The sequence below is a fragment of the Poeciliopsis prolifica genome, unplaced genomic scaffold (assembly GCF_027474105.1).
Source record: "Poeciliopsis prolifica strain line A6 unplaced genomic scaffold, Auburn_PproV2 SCAFFOLD140, whole genome shotgun sequence".
Classification (NCBI taxonomy): Eukaryota; Metazoa; Chordata; class Actinopteri; order Cyprinodontiformes; family Poeciliidae; genus Poeciliopsis; species Poeciliopsis prolifica.
Genome location: NW_026562515.1, coordinates 167437 through 185472, shown reverse-complemented (window position 1 = coordinate 185472; position 18036 = coordinate 167437). Strand labels below are relative to the sequence as shown.

The 18036-nt window shown below is 38.9% G+C and overlaps 1 protein-coding gene across 1 annotated transcript in view; it reads left to right on the top strand.

The window, feature by feature from the left end:
- Positions 1 to 949: 949 nt before the first annotated feature.
- Positions 950 to 18036, top strand: part of nlgn2a (neuroligin 2a) — a 127214-nt gene continuing 110127 nt past the window's right edge. The window contains 2 exon segments of the mRNA XM_055025257.1: positions 950 to 1117; positions 1163 to 1424. Coding sequence (XP_054881232.1) covers positions 950 to 1117; positions 1163 to 1424 — 430 coding nt within the window.

Below are 18036 nucleotides of genomic sequence, written 5' to 3'. Positions count from 1 at the left end.
TGTTTTCATAGCGTTGTTTTTCCTCAGCTTGACAACAGCTAAAATGGAAAAAACCTGCATATATTTTAGCTTCATCTGTGATTTAAAGGGGCAGTTTCACAGGTAAAATTAACTTTTTTGAGCTTTACATCATGTCATGATGTTATTGCCTCATCAGAAACGTATTTGGACTTTTTGCTTTTATTCTTTCACAAACGTTTGAGAAATCCTTTAGCTGCAGCTGTGCCAAACACCTGGGCGGACCTGGCCCCGCCTTCGAGACGCAGCCCCTCCTCTGAGCTGCATTTTCCAAACTTCTGAGCTTCCGTCTCACAGAGCAGCTCCTTCAGACTAGCCAGCAGCAATTAGCCTGCATCAGCTGAAATCATTACGTGAGTTACTTCTTAGTGAAACACTGGTAAAAATGCCGTTAAAGGGTTAATAGTGGAGACATGCTGTGATGACTTCCTGAAGGTGGAGTTTCAGCAAGAGCAGGAGCTTTTAAAGAGTCAGAGGCCCAATTTGAAGGCATTAAATTACAAAGTCTAATTTCTTTTAAGTCCTATTTGACTTATAGTATTTGTATAGCAACCTAGTTACTTGAATGTGCTATAAGATGACGCTGTACGGCTGGAAAACACTCTTACCTGCTTTTCTTCCTCCCATTTCTCTGTCTCACTCTACAGAGTCCTTCATCAATCCAATTATCCGGACAACGGGAGAAGGACAGGCATGGAACGCAACAGAACCATGCCTGGAGAAGTGTTCTGGATCGCCTCGAATCAGTTTCACCACTGACCTGGATCTCATACCGAGGGCCAAAAACCCAACGTTTTCCCTTCTGCCTGGCGCTGATTGAAGAGTTCGTCTGATTTTGGTGTTTTATCTTGTTATGGTTTGCCCTCCTCTCTGCTGGACCGAAGTGACAGAACAGACTAGAAGCAGGTGGCTGAGCTCTTTGACTCCAGCCATGAACAACCTTCCACTAACTCTGAGCAAACAGAGTCGGCGGGGTTTGTTGTCCAGGACCAGACCCTTCAGGTTCGTGAAAGACTGCTGCCTCATGACGGTGCTGAGCCTCGTCTTGTTTTTCAGTCTGGCCTCTTGCCAGAGAATGGACCCTTCGAAGCATCCCATAGTCAGCACCCACTACGGCAAGCTGAGAGGCGAGAAGAGATTTTAGGTGGAGCAGTACCTTGGAGTTCCCTACGCCACGGCGCCCATCGGAGACCGACGGTTTCAGCCGCCGGAGGCGCCGGGGTCCTGGCAGGAGATCCGCAACGCCACCCAGTTTGCCCCGGTTTGCCCTCAGAACATCCACGGCGTCCTGCCGGAGATTATGCTTCCGGTTTGGTTCACGGATAACCTGGACGTGGCGGCGGGATACATCCAGAACCAGAGCGAGGATTGCCTCTACCTCAACATCTACGTACCCACAGAGGACGGTAAGTTCGCTCTGTGAAGTTACAGTGGAGAAAAAAACAAATGGGTTTGTGTTACTACGCATTTACGCTTTGGTTCTTCTGTCTGTGCCTTTCAAGCTTTCCAATCTTACAAAATTCTTGTAAATACACAAGGAAATACATCATCATCATCACCATCATCAAGTTTTTGGTAGAGAACGCAGACCTCTCTTGCTTTTTTTGGTCTGGAAGATTTTGTTTGTTCATAACTCTGTTAGACGAGACATTTTCAGACTTACCTTAACGGTAATTCTTACCACTTGTTTGTAAATGTGGCATTAATATAAATCAAATCAATATAAAATTTTCACACTATTTCACCAGGTGATCATAATGCTAGTGCTACATCTGGACAATAATTGTCTAGTTAAATGTTTTTAGCATTTCCTGTCACTTATGTTTGAAGTTTGAATGAAAAAGCTGCTCAGATGAACAGAAACAGGTAAAAATGGCTCTATATTTGTGTTTTTTTTTAAGTGCATGCTTAAAATCTCCAAACAATTACGATAAGAAAAAGTTCAGTTTCACATCTTCTAAAATGTTTCAATAATTTCTGTGACTTCGACTTTTTTCTTTGACTTACTTCTTTTAAGGAGATGCAGGTAAGGGGACAGATTAACCCAAGTCTAATTTTGCAGGTGCTGCAATTTTTCTCATTTTAAGAAGAGCAAATGTTTTTTCACTATGAAAAGCAAAAGTGTTTGTAAAAATTAGCTGTGATTTCTGTCTAACGGTGCATTTAATCAGAAATCATAAGAGCTACGACAATCAGAGGTTTCTGGTTGATTTCTGATCTTTGTTTTTCTACAGCTTTGACTTGATTTACATATTTTGTATTATTCCAATTTTCTTTTTAAGAGCTACGATATAAGATCCTTCTGCAACATGGATTTTTCTGGCACGAGCAATCATCAATAGCTCTGAGTGAATTTTAAAAAGTAGGCTTTTAAATAAAGTCAAAATGTCTGCATAACAACTTCCACAAAGAAAATGTTTGTTGTCAATGTGTCCAGCTGGAGTTCAGGTCTGAGTTTCTCACTTGCTGGCCATCTGTGAGGATTCAAACTGAAAATGATCCAATAAGCCTTAATATTCAAGTTCTGTAAAACTTCAGTTGTCCTCATATTTTATTCCAATTTTTCCTGACTGTGTCTATTTGTTTAGGAAAATAATAAGTAGGCAGACTATTTGTTTCATATCAGCATTTTAGATAAATCTGGATAGTCTTTTAGTTTTTGTTTAGTTTTTATTTTTATTTTAATACAACAGCATTAAAAAAATCCAAAGGAAGAAAAGAAAAGACTTAAACTAAAAATAAACGAAAACACAGAATACAAAACAACTTATTTGTACATTTACAGGCTGAAACTGGAATATCTGACTACCTCAACCTTAAGTTTTTTTTATTTAAGAAATACTTTAAATAAATATTAATTTCTGTTCAAATAAATCTATATTTAGATGATAAATTCAGAAGTGATTGTTAATTAAAACAATGGGTATAAACTTTAATTTTTAGTTTGCTAGTTACCCATGTCAGGCGTGTTTGAGGAATCCTCCAGCCACTAGATGGCAGCAAAGTGTTTCAAATATGATTACTGGTATGTGTGAAATATGCATCAACAGGCATTAGGTTTGATTAAGATCAAAACGATTAGAGGCAAATGTTCATATAAAAGAGGTTAAGGTAAGCTGTCATAATGAATATACCAATGTTTAATATTTCTTCTAGAACTTTTCTGATTTCCAAAATGAGATCATTACATTTTATATTTAGATCCAAAACTACAGTTTGTTTTTGAGTTTTCAAAAACCGTGAAGTTTATTTACACAAATCCAGTAGATCACAGCTGCAATTGGAGATTAAAGATATTTTTTTAATTACCAATCCTTTTTCTCGTTGACAGAATCTTTAGAGATTCCTTTATTGATGTTTTGTTTTCAGTTTTTCCTGTCATATTTCACCAGGAGGTCTGTGTTTTGCTTTTTAAATGTGTTTTAATCCTAAAATGAATTTAAAAAGAGAAGACTGTTTTGCACATAACAATTTGACAGGAAGTTGCTGGAGTTTAATTTCCCGAATCCAATTCCAGGACGAAACTCATCATAGCTTGCAGGAGCTGCTTTGTTGGGAAGATAGTCAGCAAAGAAACACACCAGTAGTTCTGCTATTCTTTTATTTTTCTTCTTTTACCTCACCTCTTCATTATTTGCATTTATCTTGCCTTTTTCAAACAGTTACGCTCTATTTATGCACAATAGCACTTCTTCCAGTGAGTCATAACTAAATTTTATTGCAAAAACAGAAAAACACAAATGATGAATGGCAAACAGAATCAGTACAGTTGTGTTATTACTTATGAGATGTGATAAGTGTTGTTTTGAGACTCTTAATCTGCTTTGGTTCTGTTAGAGGGCTTCTGAAATAAGCTGATGACTGAAGAATAGTTCGTCTGACTCCTCTGGAGTCTGCAGGTGATTTATGAGGAAAAATATTTGACTTTTATCTCATTTTTTTGAGGCATGAACCTTTTTCTTTTTCTTTTTTTTTGCTGATTCTGTGGAGATTTCTGTTTGCCTAGCCACATCTTGCAGTGAAAGCAATAAAAAGGAAAAAATATTTCTTTTCTTCAGTGAATCCGATAAGAAGACTCCCAGTTTCCATCAGCGCTCCGCCTTGCAGCGCAGCGTGTTTGATAACATGTTAGAAATTTGATGCTTCTTCTTTATCTCTTGTATGAGCTACACAAAGCTTTCTGTAAGTCTGTAGGAATCCATGACTAGCCAGATTTTACTGGCTAGTCATGGAGCGTTCAGCCAAAATTGACTCATGCTGTGAGTCAATTTTATGAAGAAAATATTCTGTCAAATATCTGTTTATTGCAGAGAATTATACAAACATAAAAATAAAATAAAAAATGATTCTGGGTTTCTTCTGCCAGATAACTGTCTGTTTTGCCTTAAAAAAGAAAAACTTATTTTGTTTCTATGTCTTGAGTGTTCCATCCCTTTGTAATGCCGCCCTGGGTGACTGCCATATCAAAACCTTTGTCTGTTTGTAAACATTTTGCTCTGCAAGCAAAATCCAAGGTGTGGTGTCTCTGCACATCTTAGTTGTGTTTCAATTACAAATGTGCTCAAAATAAAACGTGGTGGGCCCGTCATGCTGTGGGAATGTTTTTCATCTGTAGCAATACAACATGAAGTTTGTAGCTAAAATATATCTGGCATTCAGACTTTTATCTGGGATGGATGTTTGCATTCAAACAGGGCAACAAATTTAACACCCAGCCAGAACTACACTGGAAAGAATGAAAATCTTACCAAGTTTGTAAGTTTCTTGTGCAAATATCTTACAACACTTGAAATAAGACAAAACTGATTTACAATTAACTTTTCTGAAAGAGATAGGGTCTTGTTTTAATTAACTAATTCCTTAATATTTTATAGGGGTTGAATTATGTGTTTTTATGTGTTTTACTGCAAAAACAAGTAACTATCTCAACTTCAGTTGTTACAAAAATGTTAAATATATCAAATATCACTTAAACAAATTTGATTTTGTCACTTAATTCCTTGAAATTGGGCTTAAGTCTCCATAAAAACTCCTGCTCTTTCTAAAACTCATCACATTGCTATTACGTTAAGTTAAGTTCTTTTTTATTACCACTGAGAAGTAGCTCCTTCAATGAGCTCAGGTTTTATTCAGCTCCACAAGGTGTTTGCTAACTGCTGCTGGCTAGTCTGAAGGAGCTGAATGGGGGAGTGCTGATCTGTGAGGCAGAAGCTCAGGAACTGCTGCTGCATCTTGAAGGAGGAGCTAGGTCCAATTAGACGTTTTGCACAGTGGAATGGTTTAAGGATTTCTGAAACATGCTGGTTTTTGATGAGGAAGTAACATCAAAACATAATATATAGCTTAAAAAAGATCAGTTTTCCATTATTCTTTAAGAAATTATTGGCTTCCATATCTTGCTTTGTCTCATTTTTGATATTTGCGCTAAATATTAGACCAAATATACTTATTTTTACGTATTTCTGCAGTATGGAAAGAAATTGCATGTGTGTTAAAATGGCCCAGTTAAAGTCCAGAAATAAAGACTGAGAGGAATACATTTGAAATACCAGCAAAAACCATCTCAAGACTTTGGCCAAGAAATAAATTGGTCCAATTCAAGACCATTTACTCGCTGTCCTGGTTCTTTGCTTCCTTGAAGTCGTTGGTTTCGGTGTCATAACGAACTCTGAACATTCCCTCACTCCACGTTTTCTGCTCTCCCGTCTTCTGACAGCTCTAACACACCGTCTCCTCCCCCTCTCCTCTCCAACACTGCAGCCCTCAACACCTCGTCACGGCCACTTTCAGCTTCTGTGGCTCAAACGGCACACGACGCCACGCATCACATCTCACACACACACACACACGCACACGCACGCGCACACGCGCTCTTCTTCCTCCCTGTCGTCTGAGATGCAGTGGAAATGTAAAATAACATACAGGAATGTATATGGTACATACTGTACCAGCAGCTTGTTTGCATCCTGTCCTGTTGGTGGAAATGTCACACAGATGTGAAACGGATTCTGACTGTGGAAATGTATTTGCATGGAGTATCAGTATTCACAGAGCATCCTGAGTGGTGCCAGAAATCATTATTAGTGTGGTGTGTGCAGGTTAATCTCTTTGTTTTCCGCCTCTTTTCCTCCCACTCTTGTTCTGAATATTTTGTTTACACCTCCTGCTGTGAGGAGGAGATAGACAGCAAAAACACAGAATCTTACAAAGTATTTTGTGTCTAGTTTCTAGTGCAAATATCTTAGTATACTCAAAATAAGACAAAAACTAATGGTAGCACTTTAGTGTCTTTTGGTAAATAATTATAATTTAATGCAAAGTTATATTAAACTGTCCCTTAAAAGTCTATTTTAAATGTCAACTTTGTCTTATTTGGTAAATAATGACACTTTTAATGCAATGTTGCATTAAAACTTGCATTAAAATGGCTAACTTTGCCTTATTTGGTTAAAAAAAATAACATTTTAAAGCAAAGTTGCAATAAAACATCCATTAAAAGTCTATTTTAAGTCTCAGCTTTGTATTATTTGGTAAATAATGACACTTCTAATGCAAAATTGCATTAAAAGTTGCATTGAACATGTATTAAAAGTGTCATTATTTTCTGACAACACTAATGAATATTTATAAAGACTCCATGACAGTGTCATATCAGTCTAATGCAAACCCCTTTAAATAAAGAGTTACCAAACTAACTTACACGTAGCATTTCAGAAAGATATAAGAGCTTGTTTTAAGTGAATAATTCCCTAATATTGATTAAAAAGTATTAGTTCCACTTGCAGATTGCCTCACTTATAACATGGAAAAAATGTCTTGTTATGTGTGAAATAATCTGGCTTCTAATCAACATTAAGCTCCAGAAAAGTTACTTGTAAATTAGTTTTGCCTTATTTCAAGTTCAGTAAGATTTTGTGCTAGAAGCTAGACCAAAAATACTAGGTAATGTTTTGTGTTTTTGCAGTGTAGGGACTTTGGTAAATTGGATTAGGGGAACAAAGATAACATCAGGATTTGGACAGTAGTTAAATCTGATCTTGTCACATAATGACACATATACATTGAGTATGCTCCAGTTTTTTATTTAGCTTTATTTTCATTCTCTTCCAGCCTCTGGACGCTTCGTTTTTGAATCCTCCTTTCCTTTTTTAGGGCACCCTGTAGACAGAATCCTTTAAAATCTCCTCCAGTTTTAAGTGGATTAATCCTGCAGAATTACTTCTTAATGCTGCCGTCGTTGCAAAAGGGAAAAAAGTGGAACACTGACATGAATGCATGCTTGCTTATAGATAAACATTTTTTGGTATCATTTAGCAATTACTCACGGCTCTTTATCCAATACTTAAATGTTTAGCACATGTTGCAAAGAGAGGGATGTGTTTTTATTATTTCTAATTCCATCCCACTCGTGCATGAATGTGTTGGTGAGATTACAACAGTTAAAGATTTAATTCATCGGTTGCTAATGTTTCCTCTGGAAAAGGATTTTAATGTTATATTTTTAACGTATGTCCCTCTTATTGGCAATATTTTCTTAGCACGTTTGAAAAAAACAAAACAAAACGTTATTTATACTCTAGAATCGTCAAAGTTCAATTGTTTTGAAGTATAGTACCATGAAACAGATAAAAGAAGCAATTTACCTGGAGTAGGCAGTACAAAAAGTGTTAATAAGGGAGTCAAGCTAACACCCTATCGGTGAAGCTAATAGCTAATTAGCTTCAAGGGTGAATTTCCACCATTTACAGCAACTCAAAGTGAAAACCAGTTTGGAAAAATACTTTATAAGATCTTAATAGCTCCTTTATACCTCACTGATTTTACATTAGGCTGTCGTTTAAATCGATGTACTATTTGAACAAGGATCCTTCCTACTGATGCACAAAATGTATTAAAAGTCTGCTAAAATTCAGCAACATTCACTGAGGTTATATTAGCTTCCCTTTCCTATTAATATAATCTTATGTTTTGTTTTCTTGGACTTAGAGTTGGTCGACTGTGAGTGCCTGCAGGTTACCATAAGGATATATCTAGAAATCTCTGTGTGTAATTTAACAAAGTAACACCCAAAATCTTCAGATATAAAAAGCAGTGGAAACATTTCCCTCTTGAAAAGTATCTAAGGTTTAAAGAATATTTCTGTGTATTGTTTGAAACTTTAGATGGAGAAAATTCCTTTTTGAGTGGACAGCTAGATTAGTAGATTAGCTAGTTAGGAAACAGGAAGTCACATTACTTGATACGTCTTTTTTTATATATAGCACAGGAAGGCAGAAAGAGAGCAGTTTGGTAGCTAGCTACATGTGCTGAACCCTGGTCTACAGATGTGTTACAGATGTGTTACAGATGTGTTACTTGAGGCTAGCTAGTTAGCAGCCTCGTTCTCAGTTGGCATTAGCTTTAAACTGACGAGCTATTAGCTCAGTTGTAACATCGTTTTGCTCAACTCTTTGTTATTATGTTGATCCTGACTAGATTAGCTTGACTCGAGCTAGTTACTCTTTGTGGGTATTAGCTTGAGTTTGACTAGATGTTAGCTCATCCCTTACTGGTAGTTGCTTGATTGTAGTTACTTGTTAGCCTAACTCCAACTGCTCATTGTGCAACTTTTGCTAGTTATTAGCTTAGTGAGGACTTGAAACGGCACAGTTGCTAGCTTGACTATGACTGGTTACTAGCTTGATTGTATGCGGAATCTGAGTTACTAATAGTTTAATTTTGGCTAGTTATTTGTCTGATTTCTGGTGTCAAGAAACTATTTTGAGATTTAGCTGCTGTGATTTTGTTAAATAAAATGCTAAGCATAAAATAATATGGTGATTCTTCCCACCCCCCAAAAAGAAAAAAAATCTTATTGGCAGCAGATTAGGCTCAAAATAGATAAAAAATGGGATAAATATCAGCAAGATTTGCACACTGTAAATAAAATTTAATTTAACCATATTGGGAAGCTGACCCCACACTCTGGCACCAAAACTTAGTTTTTAGATGGAAGTTGTCCATCAACATTTTATATTCTTCCCCGACAAATCTGTGCCTCGATGTCTCAGACTCTAGGTTTAAAACCCAAAGACCGTGATGAATTCTGCAGGTTCCTAGGGGCAACCAATCTGTCAATCTGCCTGATGCATCCTGTCCTGTTTTTAAGGCTTTTTCCCTTCCCTGTACATAGTCATATATAATACATAATACTCTCTGTAACCTTTCCACCCTATAAATATTATGTTTCACCACCCTACATTAGTGATGGATGGTCTTGGATTTCCACCGGTTGCAGTAGAAAATTAACTTCACAGTTCAACTGTTATGTGCAATGTTAATTATTACCCATCTTGTGTCACCTTTCCTTCTATAATATTATGTTTTAGGCCTAAGGGAAGCTGGCAGGGTGCTCTTTCTCACAAAACAGAGGGAGGCTGGGGTCTCCATTGGTCCTTTTGGAGACAACATCCCATAAATCATAGAAAGAGGTTTTCGTGTGGTTCCTACAGAGTCGCACTGGATCGATGGACGAGGCAGGGAAAAGGAAGAACCCCCACCGCCCAGAAGCTTGCAGAAAAACCCATGATTCTCTCAGCAGTCAGCAGCCATTAACACAGAGCAAGCCCTCATGCTAAAGCTGGTTTTAGTGTAAATGTGCAAATGGTAGCGTTAGCCCTTAAAGGAAGAGAAACAGCAAAAGAAATGATCACAGGAAACACAATCTCTGCTCTTCCGCTCACTCTCTTGTATCGAGTGAGGGAAAAAAAAAGCACTTGATGCTCTTGAGTTCCCCTGATGGACCTCGCAAGTCACAGCGCTAAACTAACCCCTCTCCCACACAAAGGCAATCTAATTACTCGACATAGAAAAATAACAATAAGTTAATGTTTTTTGGTGTTTAGTGAAAAAAGCAGTTTTAAAAACCTCTAGAATGTAATCACCAGGCACCGCCCGTTACCCAGCAACCCCAGCAGAGTTCCACCTAGCAACCCAAGCTGAGTTCCAGCACGTTTGGTCAGCTGGTTTTCCCGCTGCATGTGCTGCACAACGGCTGCCTGTTGTTGACTTTCCATTCAGAAACCTCTGAATTCTTGTCTTTTGGACATTTTAAATCAAATTAAGTAATCACGTAAATGCAGATAATCAAAATAAATTAACCTAATATATGCATTGTACCCTGCAACAATGGCCATTGTGGAGGATTCATTATCGTAGAGCTTCAGGCGCTAGTCAATCAAACAGTTTTCTTAAATTAAGACACCAATTTAAGACCACATTTGGGGATTTAGCAATTAATTAGTCATTTCAGGCCATTAAACTATCTGTAAGCACCATTGTTGTGATGACCGTATTGTTTTTTCAGCTCATTTCTAAAACTGCTGATCAGAAGATTCATTGTCTGGAGCCAAATCAGCCACTTACCACATCTTTAACCAGCCTAATGTGTGGTAAACTTGGGTTTCGTACCAATAAACTGCTACAAAGGCCCCTTTTAAGATGTTCGCTTTCTTCAATTAGTCGCCTCAAGAAGGCGTCGCATTGGTTTTGCCAGATAGCCCTTGGAGATTTGATCTGCTAACCTCAGCGTTGTCAGCGATGTGCTCCTTTGGCTGCAGGGTGCGAGCAGAGCGCCCCATAAATTATTCCATCCAATACTTCATCTATCTCCATGCATCAAGCTCAAACTCCCGAGTCTCCCCATCCTGCAATATTTCAATTTTCTGCGGAGATTCATCAAGAGGAGTTCAATACTAATACAATAATGCTCACGGCGTCCGCTGGGCCATGCTGCATCGTCGTCAAAAGGGCTGGAGTTGAATAAAAACAAAGAGATAAATAATAGAAAGAGAGACGAGGATGCCAGCAAACAGCAGTGGAAATATGAAATACATTCTTTCTCATGTCAGAGAAATCCTTGATTTTTCTCTTCTCTCTCTTTTGTATCAGCACTCTCTCCAGGCAGGCTCAGTGGGTACGTGTCACGGTGCAAAGATGGGAGAAAGGCGGGGAAATATAGATCATACATCTTTCTACAGCCAGGAATGAACGATGCAGCTCACACATCCTTCATCACACACCCTACAGTTTTCATTAGTGCGAGTCTGCACTCCACGACTGAAAGACAAACTTGAGTCTTTAATAAAATAGACAAGGACATGACAAGAAGCAGAGTCTGATTGAAGTTTGGGATCTGGAGATTAGGTTGGAGGTCAGAACACCTGCAGCCTTCCTGTCGAATTATGGAGTCTGTCTCAGTTTTTGCACCTGAAGTGGATATTCTCGTCTTGTTCGTCTTTTTCGCCTGTTGATATCCTCTCCTGTTGTACGAGACAACGCCACGTCTTCTGTTTGCCTTTCAGATAGTTGTTCATTCCACATCGAAACAACACAACTTCTGGAAAAATACTATAAACAAAAATCAGTTGTATTCGCATCACATTGGAGAGAAGCTCAGTGAGTTCATAATTTATCCACTAACAGGGTTTTCTCTGGATCTTAAGTTTGTTTTGGATTAGAGGCATTAAACTAAATGTTGGTTTTCCTTGTTTGTTTTTATCTTTAAGTATATTCTAATAAATACAAATCTGTCTGTCTGAACAAACCAGCAGACAGTGTTTTATGTTCATCAATGTAATCAAGCACGTGGTGACAGTGGGGAGTCATTCTGTGAAATTCAATTCAGTTTATTTTTGCACAAATACAATTTTACAGTTTATTTATACAACAAGCTGCAGAACCAAAATGTTTAAGCATTAATTTGTGTTCTTGTTGAATGTTGTATCCATCAGTAATTATGTTTTTGTGTCTCTACTGTGATGGTTTTTTGTCTTATTTACTCTATTTACGATTAGGGAATGCTTTTTCTGCTGGGTCTAATATAAATTACCCACTAGTGGATGTTAAATCTACCTTGACATTGGAAAGAAAGTGAACTGAATGCAGTTGTATACATTAAAACTCAGCTTCACAGTCCAGTATTTTTGAAAATTTCACCTATTTGCTATTTTTTTTGTAGAGAATAATAAAATAAGCAATGCAAAATGCAGCCTGAGATTAAAAACTGGATTAAGAAGAAATATTATTTGGAGGGTTTTTAATGGTCTTTTGGAAATTGGGTGATAACCATGAAGGATGTTGTTACCCTTAAAGGAATTAGATTTCTCTCTGTAGATTTATCCTGTAAAATCAAACTGACGTGAGATTAACGGCCCTGAATGGCTGAGCATGAACAGAAACATTAGTGAGTCCGTTTGAACTGTGGAGAGTCCAACTTCCTCCTGCCAGAAAATGAAACATGAGGCTTGTCAGGATTTCCTGCCTTGGTCCTCGTTACTCGTACATGTTCGACATCGGCTCTTAAATCCAGACATGAACTGTGCAGACGAATCAAAATGTGAATTTAAAACGTAAAGATGAAAAGTGATGCATGGTGAAACATGGCAGACATTGTTTGGTTTCCATGTCTGGCTCTTTCTCTCTTTGGGTCTTGCCTTGATGATGCTCTCTGTCCAAACTAATATTAAATATCATAAAAGAAATAAGATCTGATATATTTTAAAGTTATCACATTTAAGTTGTAAAACTTCCTTTCTGTTAGACTTTTAAAGCCTGAATAGTCTTCAATTTAATATCCTTGTAATGATGAAAAGAAAATCACAGCTCCCATTTCCTGGGAAACCTTAACGTCCAAAGACTTATTCAGAACCAAAAAGACACATTTCCTACTGTTAACAGTGGGCCGAGCACAGACGGCCCCAGGAAGTGCATTTTAAATGTGAAAATTTGTCACCGGTCACAATGGATGGACATGGAAAAAGTCTTGAAGTGGTTGAATAAAAAATCTGCAGGAAGTGCCAGTTTTTCAATTCAATTAAAAGGGGCCTTTTATGCAAAATTCACAGACTGCAGAGATCCATTTGGGTTTCTGCTGCTTCTAAACACAACCAAACCTCTTTAAAAAAAAAACAAAAAAAACAACCCAGCTGGTTTTTGTCGAGAAGTTAATGTTTCTTGGTGCCTGGAAAATGAGTCGCTGTACAAACCTCTGGAATAAAACGTCACAATTCAGCAGTCACTGGTCGTTACCTAGCAACCCCAGCAGAGTTCCGCCCGTTACCTAGCAACCCCAGCAGAGTTCCGCCCGTTACCTAGCAACCCCAGCAGAGTTCCGCCCGTTACCTAGCAACCCCAGCAGAGTTCCAGCTGGCTTTACTGCTGTCTGTGGTGAACAATGGCTGCTGGATGCGACAGGTGTTCTGTTGTTGCATTCTGCACTTCTTGTGGAGGAGGCGCCACTTCTGCCTGATGTACGGTTGTATAATTGCGCATCTGTTTGCAGCCATTTTTTACATCTGAGTGTAAATGTTGAGTTGGAGGCGTAGCAAGCAGCAGCTTATTTGGATCTAAAGTGACAATATGTTCTAAGACAGCTGAGAACTGAGACTAGGATCTCATTTTTCTAAGAATGATTTAGTGCAAAAAATGTGCTGAGCATGTTTTGCATAGACCGTAGATTTATCCTAACTTGCCCAAAGAAGCATAATAAGTCACATTTAATAGATTAATATAATTGAAGTGATAACTAAGATAAATGGTAGTTGCAGCCCTAGCAGTACTTAAACAACATTTAGTCCTTCGGTTGCATCTGAAGGTTCAACAGTGAACATACTGGGATCTTCAGAAAGGAAACACTTTGAGAGGAAGCTGCAGGAGTGTTTGAGGAGGAGCATGGCGGGTCTGTTCCTGTGTTTTCCTGTTGGGCTGGACCTGAATGTCTGAAAGGCCCGGTGTGTTCTGCCTTTCGCTGCTCTCTGAATGAAGGAATTAGCAGCAGCAGCAGCAGCTCAGCTCCAGACTATTTATAGCCCAAACGCCGGAGAGAGACGGAGAGAATGAAGAGAAGTCGAGGTTAGAATATGAGCGTTGATGCACGCGTGGGTGGATTTTAGTTCCCTGCATCACATGATCACAACAATCTCTGTCTCATTTTGCTTCATTCATGCCTGTCCTCGCTCCTTCCACTCTCTCCACATTCATTTCTCGTATGAATGTCCCCCACATCCCCTCTGGTTTTCTTAAAGATTCCCAGTCACCTCCATATGCTTTGGATGAGCAGTGAAGGCAGAAATAGGATCCAGCACCACAGAGTCCATTTTAAATGATCTTTTTAGCCTGCGAGGAATTGGGCCGACTTTAGCAGTGCTTAGATAATAAGCTCCCAGGCTTTGGCCGCCCGTGTTCTTCTGGCTCGGCTTCTGTAGCACAATCTGGGATATCATCTTATTTAACACTGGGACTGATGAAGTGCATCTAATGGGATTTGATGAAGTCTGATACAGGCTGTCCTATCAATTAAGCATCCCATTTAAGAACCAGTGCACAGTGACAGACCTTTCATTGGACTGGAGAGTCCCTGGTAACACTTACCTGCTGGCCTGTTAAAGTAAGAACGCAGCATTTATCACATTGATGTCAAAGTGATGCTATATTTGAGAGAATGGGATTATTTTGACATAATTTAATAAGGGTTTACTATACTTACTATATACTGTATGTGTACAGGAACCCCAGATGGCATTTTAGTTTTTGTTTAAACTCACTTGCAACTCATTTACGAATAAAACTAAAAATTTGCTAGCTATGTTTCCGTTGACTATATAGTTTCACAATTTGCCATTTCTAATATAATACAAATTTTGAAACTTGTTTTTGGATAAGTTTTGGCACTAGGATGAGGTGATTATTTTTTTCTGTGGCCGAATCAAAATTGGTTTATTTTGCAAAATTGCAACGGGATCACTTTAATCTCACATCCCAACTGGCTGTTACTACTGGTGGAAACCACGAAGAAGAAGACAACAGGAAGTGGTTGGAGGATGATGCCGCAGCATTTTGTTTTGATGATTTATCACACAAACAAACATATTCACATGCAATTTTAATTGTTTTTTATTTAATGGAAACACCACAGTTGCAAAATTTTGTCGGTTCAGCCGATTCTTCCACATAGATTTCATATGCAGTAATATGGGGGTAGGAATAAAGTGTCATAAACTTTTGTCATCTTCTATCATTAATCATTCAGTTTGTTGATACACTTCACATTTTCAAATGCTGACTCGGCCGTTTCAGAGCAGCTTGGGCAGCGTTGTGTTAGCAGAACCTGCAGCCGCGGGAAAATATCCTGCAATACTGTGAAGCAGAGACAAGCTTTGAACAAAAATAGAGAACTAACTCATTGTATATGCTAAAAAGACATTAAACAGCCACCCTGCAAATATGAAAGGATACTAATTGTAATCCTTTACGCTGTGCAGAAAGGGGAACCACTTAGATAACGGTTTTATTTTTTTTTATGTTTTATAAGTTGTTCATTCAGACTCTTCTACCTGAAACCAGAAGCGGGTTGTATTCGCAGCGACTCTTATTTGAGTAACTGTGGTAGTAAAATTATGAGAGGATCAAAGAGCCCGGCTACCTGGGAGGCAAACCCAAAATATAAACTCAGCTGTCAGGGGGAATCAGGAGCCAGAGTTCACCTTAAGGCTGACTTTTTATGGTCTACATGCTTGCAAACATACGTTCATTCACATGTTCACCATTCTGGATAGAAAACAGGCTGACAGGCTGTAGTCATCGTTATACAGTACAAGCCGTGTCTCCTTTTTCTCACTTTTTTTTCTCCTTTTGCTGTCCTACCTCTCATCCTCCAAACTCTCTCTTGCTCCCACATAAATAATACACCCCATCGCTTCCAATGCAGCTCAAAGGGCCATCTCTTCAGGGCTTCTGAGGCTGAGGTGGCCAGGAGCAATGCATGCAAATTACCCTTCCTGCACACACACCCACACACACACAAAGGGGTCCCTCTGCATGATCCTGCTGCTCAGTGAGTCTCCTACAGCTCTGAATGGAAGGTGCCTGGAGAATGAGAGAGGAAGAGGAGGGATTTGAAGTAGGAAGCAGTGAGGGGACGGATGGATGGATGGAGGTTATCTAGAGGTAAAGAAGATTTTGGTTCATGTGTTTGTGGAGGCGGCCATCACTGGATCTCTGTGCCTCGATTCAAGTTTGCAGACACCTGGAGAAGATGGACATTTTGGTATTTCAGCAACTCCAATGCTACGTCACGACTGTCGCAATAAATCAATTAATCTCATGATGAGCTGAAATAAATTTCACAGTTGTTTAAAAGGCAATTTTTTTAGAGAATAAAGAAACACTGTTTTGTGTTGGTTTTCATTCTTCTTTCATTTTGTCCTTTGTGGATATTTAAAGTCTTTTCCAGTTCTAGTGTTGCATTAAAGAACCAAACAAATTGGGACCAGTCTCCAACATAAAATATGTTCATTTCACTTTTTGCACAAAATCATTCTCAGATAATGACATTTCAGTTCTGCCTACGTTGAGCTTTCTGGCCCAACTCAGCATTTACACTCGCATGTGAAATTGGCTGCAAACAGGTGCATACAACCGTAAATCTTTGAAGAGCAGAAGAGGAGGCTTCCGCACAACCAACAAGAATCCATCAAGCGGTTTCTGGGTCATAAGTCAGCAACAAAACACTTGTCATTTCAGCGGCCATTGAACAACTCATACAGTGGTAAAATCCAGTTGACCAAACATGCTGGAACTCTGCTTTGCTTGCTAGATAATAAGGCTGGGCTTTTCTGATGTTGACAAATTTTTTAGACACCAAAAAGATTAGCTTACTGTTTGTTTTCTTAATTGCTTGAATTGTTTTTTTTTAACAATAAGTGTTAAAGTTTATTACGCAAACTGATACTATTATATCATTATTTATGTTACTTGTTGTTAAAACAATATTTTGGTGTGTCGTATCGTTACTCCTTCCTCAAAGCCGACTGCATTTGCAGTTTGCATAACATTTGGCCACAGATTGCTGCTCATTCGTAGCTCCGATTAAACATTCAGCACAATGGACGGCGCCGCCGCGGATCAACACCGACGCTGAAAACATTTCACAGCTTTTCCTCCGCCTCGCCTGTGGGTGTAGCGACTTCCACGCTCGCAGCGATACACGCGGCACAATTAGAGATGTGAGGTCAGCGCAGTGTCTGTCACCGTGCAATCTGCTGCCGCGACGCCTTCGGATGGCGACTTCTTGTACACAGCTTGTCGTAAATCATTGAGTCCGCTGTGATCTGACTGGGTTTCTGCTTCACAGTCGCGACAACGAGAGGTGTCTGAATGCAAGTCTGAAGAATCATGAAATGAACCGGAAAGAAAAATAAAACACAGGCAGAAAGGAAACTAAACTTAACCTGTGAAGTTTATCCGCCAAATGTTATTAATTTATTTTACTTTATTATTATTTCATAACATTTTTTTATTTAGTTTTATTTTATTCTGCTCCTGGACCTTGCTGTGTTTCTCAGTATTCTGCTCGGCCCTCAGAGCCCATTACGTTGCAGCTGCAGGTTCAGTCTTCAGGTAACAGAAGAGATTACACTGTTAGTGCTTCGGTTTGCTGTAGCTCAGTGAGATAAGGCCGCCTCAGAGGGGGAGAGCGATGGCGATTGAACTGTCCTAACTCATTAGAACAACATACGTCCTGCTTCACCACTGATGTCAGCTCCAGTTTATTTCCCCAACGCCTCCTGTATTTTTCAAGTCCAACAGGCTTTCCTTTTAGCAGATTTAAGGAGACAAATTATTATTAATGAAAGGAACCATTGACAGGCTTAAAAGTGGAATTTTTTTTTATAATAGATGCAAGCGATAATGAAAGAGAGTAATAAGAGTGAAATGGAAAATAATACATCCTGGCGTCCTTCCTGGTTCTTTGACCTGAGCTGCTCCCTTTACTCAGATCCCTCGGTGTTTTACTCTGTCAGCATTAGCAGCTTTAGCTCATCCGCTCACTGGTTAGCAGCATCCCACAGCTGCAGCCCGATGTGGAGTAAGCTCTTACAAGGTTCATCTGGGAGGCAGGAATGGATTTGGATGGAAAGAGAGAAGCTCAACAATGAAACGAGGCCGGGCGAAGAAATGTTTCCACTTTGGTTAAAGACT